This window comes from Pocillopora verrucosa, chromosome 14 (genome assembly GCF_036669915.1).
Source record: "Pocillopora verrucosa isolate sample1 chromosome 14, ASM3666991v2, whole genome shotgun sequence".
In the NCBI taxonomy this organism is placed as follows: Eukaryota; Metazoa; Cnidaria; class Anthozoa; order Scleractinia; family Pocilloporidae; genus Pocillopora; species Pocillopora verrucosa.
Window position 1 is genome coordinate 8,058,574 of NC_089325.1, and position 7,122 is coordinate 8,065,695.

The following is a 7,122-nucleotide window of genomic DNA, read 5'->3' on the forward strand; positions in this document are numbered from 1 at the left end:
TTAAGTTCTTAGGGTTGAGAGGCTAGAATGGTTGATCTGAGTGAGCAGCTTAAAGAAAGCAACTTTTATGAACTGACTGTCAAAATACTTCGATACTTAAAAAAGATTAATTACCGTTATAAAATTTTCTACTATTTTACGAACAGTTGCGAATTCTTGAAATCATCTTATCCCTAAATCATCTTATCCCTGTATCATCTTTCCACTCAAAGGTTGGTTTGTGCTTTCATGTTCCGGTTTTAACTTGTGATATTCTAATTTTGCTATCTTTGCTGACCTTTCGGACACCTACACTTTGTCAATAAATATCAATAGAGAGCTGACTTGGACCGATAACTTAGTAAAAGGTTTTTTGCTCGAAATGCTATAAATTTACTCGCCTCCCTTCGCGTTGTTTTCAGATCTTCGGTAGTTATTGAGCCATTCCGACTTTCCGTTAAACAAACTTTAAAAATAAACTTTGTAACTTTTTTGGCTTGACACGGCAAATAATTTATCATCAATCGCAGCCGAAAGGCATGGATGAACAATCTCCATTTTACACCAAGCTTCATAATTTCCAGATTTACTCGAAGAGCACGAAGAAGAGTTAAAAAAGAAGCATCATAGTTAATCAGAACTGACAGCACCTCTTAGTTTTATAATTTTGCCGGTAGAGTACGCTGAGTAGCTGTCTGACCTCTTGTCTATTTTTCAGCCACGTAAAAATTGTGAACTCTTCGTATTAATCTTATTTCTTGCTCGAAATCTTTGTAATTGCCTCCACGCTCCTTTGTGGTCAGTATTAAAATATTTTAACAGTTTCCCAAGTAAGAGCAAACGTCAAGCAAAACTTCACTCAACGCACAAATAATCAAAAGCAATATCAGTGGAGGTGTTCGTCCGTCTCACCATCTTTACGATAGGTTTCACCCATCCCTCCTCTTCGCGCGAAAACACCACCGACAGACCATCTTTGTAGAACACTTAGAGACTTCACAGAGACCACGATGAAAGCTAACTTAAGTTGTTATGGCATATTTCAGTTCAATTTCCCATTGCTTTGACCTTACTAATACTAACAACTAAGGATGTCGTCGCTATGGGAGAAACCTGACCAAAGCTCTCAGAAACAAGAAAATGAGCTAAATTTCACACAGGTTACGATTCTCTTTCACAAAATTAATACAAATATACTTTCGTATTTTTCTAGAGAGTAAATAGCTAGTTTTTTGTGTACATTGGGAATAACAAAATGATCGTTCAGATCACAGAGGGCAAGTCTACTGAGTTCCACGTTGTTTTGCTTCATTCTGTTTCCGGTTACAAGAAGGGCTTAATCCTATGTGGTCGGTGTTAAATTCAATGAGACACATTGCATGGCAATTTACGCGATCGGCACTCAACGGATACGCCGTTTACCAGGGTTTCTAACACTTAACTGATTTAAAGATATGATTCACCAACAGGAAAGCCTTCACCCCCGCGTTTCCAACCAACAATTTAAAGCAGAAATCACTCCGTGGATTTTCACACCCTCCCCTTGGGGTAACGAAAATGAGATTAACGCAATCCTTTGAATATTTTCAAAACCTTTAAGGCGATAATGAACACTTAGGGAGTGACGTTGAGCCTTTGAGCAGCTTTGACAGTAACTTTTTATGCGAATAATGAATGCGAAGTAGTAGAGCTCGAAGCTTGGGAGCTTCGACACAACGACACCTCATTCCCTGTAAAGCCAGTAATGAAATCGCATGATTTTCGCCGCATGCAATATGCGTTTCCTGTCTGCTAAACATGCACGTTGATCACAAGTTAAACAGAATCACATCAGCACATTAAAAATGGACATGGGCAAAGTTGAAGTGGCCGACACGCTTCTTAACCCTATTAACATGTACTTAGAAATTGGACTAAAATATTAACATAGAACAAAGTGTTTTCGAGCAAGGACCTTCTAAAACGCCCAAAAAAATTAACTAGCACACTAAAAGTTATGCAATAGTCCCTCCACCGTTACGTTTTGTGTACACTATTCCAATTACTATAATTACGTTCAACGCAGGAGGTCGCTGACAAAAGGTGAGAAAACGTGACAGGATATTTTTTTTCTTTTTCCTTCACTGTTCCCTAAAGAAAGAACATGGCCAAGGACATAACAAAACGACGTATACTGAGAAGCTTAAGTTCAATATGTTTACAAAACATCCCTGTTTTTCCTAGCACTTCTCAGAAAAAATATTCACTCTCCGTGTTCCATTCCCATTAAAAGGGATTAGAACATAAGCTAAATGTTTTGAAAAGCGAGTAATGGCTTCCAATAAGGATTCTTTTCTACTTCAATTATGCACTTCTGTGGGGGACCTAAATCGGTGCTTTTCATTTCAGTACAAAACGTCAACAGTTCACTAAAGAATACGTTTATTACAAACTCAACCAGTAGAGAGGAAGGGAAGAGAGGGTTAATTCTCAACACAGTGCAAAGCCTTTAGAAAGTATATAATATTTGTTTTCTTTGGAACATGCAAAACTTCTCAAATGACATTATTTCGAAACGTAACTCAGGAAACCTAAATTTAATGGATGAAAAATTGCATACAATGGTATTCAAAACCAGTGGATAACCGGCCCATACAAAAGTGTGATTTACGGATCAGTAATAGCTACCGCACAAAAAGATTGCGCTAATTGGTTACCACTACAATAACTACCTTTAGGTGGGGTACAGTCCGTTCTAATTAAATTACCATCAATCACGACGACAGCTCGGTACTTTCTTGTGTTACAGAAGGGAGATTTGAATTACTAATCAGTTGCATCTCTTAGATAAGTCACATAACAAGCATACGACTTCTACTGTGCACAATTTTTCCTTCATTACATGTCAACACTGGAGTTTTAGAAGTACTTTGCTCAAAGGTATGACCTCTTTTACGCTCTTTTCGAAATGGTGGTTAAAGAACTCGATATGCGAGCCTCACGGATTGAATAGTCCTGCTTTCCTGAGTTATAAAAGTTTCATCTTCCGACTTCCTGATTTTTGTAATGGCGCTAAATCAAATTAACGTAAGCTTCATGTTTTATACCTTCTGCGAAAGGTACGCTTGTGAGCAAGTGTTCCTATTTTCTCTTCTGTTTTACCTCGCTTAAAGAGACCAAAATCCATCTCCAGGCTCGATAACTTGTTTATATAAGCTTATCATATGAAACAATGCAATAATTCTTGAATTCTGAATGGCCGAGCCATGGGAATATTACAATGTGGCCCACTTAGTAAATTGTATACAAAATAATCGCATTAAAATACCGTTTAAGACCCGTTTTTCACAATTTAGGTGCATTTTATATTTATTTGTTGGGTGAATGCCGCAACTGGTATTTTCATCACTATAACACTATTTTAATGTGGAAGAAAGCGTCACTCTCTGGATCATACAAAATACCTGGCGATCATTCATTTAAACTTAAGACAAATTAAGAAAGGAAATTTCGGATTTCTCGCTTAACACAGAAGTGGAAATTATCACAGCAGGCAAAAAGCCATTTTCCCAACGTGACATTTACCAGACAACTTGACCGAAGTAACAAAAACCCACACGACACCTCTTGAGATTAAAAATCCATGTGATGTTCTCACAAAAGCATTAACATTAATCACTAGTTCAGTCTCCTCTTGTTGTATTTTCCAGTGCGGCTACTGAGAGGTAGGCAACGTTGACCGTACTTTATCGTTGATCTGAAGTAAACGTCACACGATGGACTTAACATCATCATTTTCAATCGACAATATATTAAGAAGTAATCCATCTTCGAGAAATGCCAGACAGATGTTTGATGAACCGAAGGCACCGCAGGCTCTCACATTAGCAGAGCGCTTGGCAGGTATGTTACTAATACTTTTCAGTCTATTTTGCTTCGATTGAAAGACCCTAGATAAATCATTCAGTTGATTTAATGATAAGTGCAGCAAATCGAAATCTTTCTACTGTAAGCTCTTTACGACTCTTGATTCAGAGCTACTGGGTATTCAAATACTTAGACCATAAACAGAGCAGCGACTCCAACTTCTAGCAACTGGCGAACGACGACCACACTTTCTGTAAACAACTGTCCTCGGCTTTTAAAGACCATTGTTTGTGTGTTGATCGAAACAGAAACCCAGAGACCCAGAAACAAAGACTGTTCCCCAGAAGGATGGCCAAATTACGTCATTTTACACCTCTTAATCTTTGCCTTTTCCTTCAGAGAAAGACACTGGTAGTGCATCGTCACATTCGAGTAGCAGTAATCATGAATTGTGAAGAAGCACATTTTCACAAAATTCCGAGAAGTTTCGACAATTTCCGTTTTCCGAACATTTCTCATATCGTTTAAGCTTTATACCTGTTTATCTTCAAAATTTCAAAATGTGACATTTAACCTCTTCACAACATGGTATTCCTTACAATTCAGAGGGATTTACCTTTGGATCTACCTTGTCATCACTTTGCAACCAAACATTTTCGAAAGAAAAAGTAATTTAAGTGTTCACATTGCAGATATAATCCTAGAGGTACATTACAGCTCTACAAGGGGAAAACACCGACGTTCTCGCACAGCTTTCACGTATCAACAGCTTCAGCTTCTTGAAAACACATTCACAAAGACACATTACCCGGATGTGGTTATGAGGGAACAGCTCGCAACTTGGACAAATCTTCCAGAGTCAAGGATTCAGGTACTTTTATTTTTTTAATTCAATACCTGCACGGAATAGCATACCCTGAGTAAAAGCGGCCTTCTGCTATTGGAAACGACAAGACCTGAAAGCCCATTTGTAATTAAATTATGTACTCTCAACAAATACAGGGCAATGAGTTTTAGAAAGTGAAAGAGTACACTAGGTTTGTTGACAGAAAACCTTCTGGCTATGGATTTGGAATAGTAAAATATTCTTGTTGAGCAACAAAATATCTTTAAAACCCTACTAATGACCGAAACATATCAAATGAAAAAGTAAAATTACAAACTAGCTCGAAGGATTAAAAACATTTGTTTGTTGGTTTTCGTGCCCTGTGTGGCATGCAGTTTTCGTATGGGAAATAGTTGGTGCTTACATACTTGATTTCCTTTTCGCAACTACGGGATGTCCCGATTTGCTAGACCATGTTCATTTAACTGCTAGGTGACAGCCCTTTTTGATGAAACTCATTCGACAATCATTTATCATCCGGCAGGTTTGGTTTAAAAACAGACGAGCAAAGTTCAGAAAGCAAGAAAAAGTAACAAAATTCCCCAAGCCAAGTAACCATAGCAGCATATCTTACAAATCAGATAACCATGTCAAAATCAGCATTCATGATACAACTGGGCGAACTTCTATTCCTGTTCCTCCAAGTATCGCTATTGGTGGGGAGACCCCATCGGCAGAAACAAGAGAAGTAGCGACTGCACTTGGATCAAGAGCGAGCCCTGGACGGAATTCAAAAGAAGCTGCTCAGGTGTTTTCCCACCAAAGACAGCCGTACACTTTTGAACAATATCCTGTTAGGCAGTATGATACTTCCTGGCATTGTTCCATGCCAGCCACATACACATCAACTCATGATTGCTCTCTCCATGGTTGCCGTGGTAACGAAGTCGATACGAGTGGAGGTCAAAAGGAATTGAATTCACGCTGTATAAGGAAACCAACTTCATCTAGTGTTGATCTATGGCGTTCTCAAGCAGGATTACGAAATGGCATTTGCTCAGGTCCTGTCGGCTGCAGGCCGTATTAACCCTTCTATGAATATGACGTTCGCTTCTGTATAACCCTTTTAATAACATGTTTCCGTTATCCTATTACCTATGATTCCATGAAGAAATAACTAATTTGACTGGATAAATGAAGCCATTAAAGAGCGCCTTTAAGTTAACCATGGACACAAACAGACGGAAAAATTGTTCTCTCGAACTATTGAGGTTCCTTTTTCGGTACCGATTTGTTATATTCAACCGGTTAACTGTCACTGAAAATCGTAGAAAATCAGGCTAACATAATTTCATTGCTTGAATGACAATTACGTCTAGGGCAAGGTTTCCGTAGACAAAACTGAAATTTGAAATGAACAATTTGAACACTTCTTGTTTAACCTTCAATGTTTGAAGCTGCGTCTTGTACTGATAAAAGTAGATTAAAATGACCAAACGAAAGAATAGAAGAAGAGAAGAGTTCCAAAAAGTTATTCCTTCTGATAAAGATCACTTGAGTTCAGTTAATGTCTTTCTTCTGGCTTTTCTTCATGTCACAATTGTGACAAAGCTCACGGAGACAAAAATCAATCCATGTCAAAAACCGGGCTTTAAAATTTGTTGCGTTATATGTATCTCTTAACCTTTTATGGAAAGTAAAACTAAAATTTTCAAAAGTTTAAAACAACAGATGTCCTCAAAAGAAAACTCCTTAGATCATGGTGTTGTAATTCAAAGTTTAACATTGAAGGTTACACTTTCGTGCCCTCTTGACTGGTTACTAAACCACCTATCCCAACCCCCATCCCAATCCCCCCTCCCTTCACCTTTACTTTTTTAGTGAGAACCAACCACGACTAGGGAGCAAGCTAAATAAGCAGTGGTAAGATGGTTGTTGATAAGAAGTGTACAGGTACATCTTACACCGTAGTTAAAGGAGAAAAGCTAGCGAGCAATGATTAGCAGTCTAGTTATGGGAAAAAAAGGGAGGAAACGCTTAAGAGAAATCCAACTTTCTTACCTTTCTAGTGCGACATAAAAACACAATGATTTGTTGTCCCAAGGACCGTCAGCATTCTGAACAACTATTTTTACAAGGCATCCATCTGTTGCGAAAACTAAAACTTGGCATCCATACTTCTGTCATGTGAAAGGCCTAAGACACAGCAAACAAAACAAAGCACATAGATAAATTCGATACATTTCTCAGTGACACTAAGGCATTGTACTCTAGCAGAGATTGTTCAACTGTACTGGCAGACTACATGAGATCTGCTGTAGCAAAAGATCTCATCTACCTACCGCTTAGACCATTTTTTTGTCTCCACCATTTTGCGAACCGTGAAATAGGTTTCTACGTCGTTCAGTCATGCTGTTTGCACGCAAGTTAAGTTCACTTGACATTTATTGTGAACATGGACTTTGTTTTCT

The 7,122-nt window shown here is 38.3% G+C and overlaps 1 protein-coding gene across 1 annotated transcript; it reads left to right on the top strand.

Moving 5' to 3' along the window:
• Positions 1–2,767: 2,767 nt before the first annotated feature.
• On the top strand, positions 2,768–6,293 carry LOC131776442 (diencephalon/mesencephalon homeobox protein 1-A). Its single transcript, XM_059092609.2, has 4 exons — positions 2,768–2,898; positions 3,669–3,861; positions 4,518–4,696; positions 5,196–6,293. The coding sequence occupies exons 2-4, from the start codon at positions 3,735–3,737 to the stop codon at positions 5,736–5,738; spliced, it is 849 nt and encodes a 282-aa protein (XP_058948592.2). The 5' UTR covers positions 2,768–2,898; positions 3,669–3,734; the 3' UTR covers positions 5,739–6,293.
• Positions 6,294–7,122: the final 829 nt, after the last annotated feature.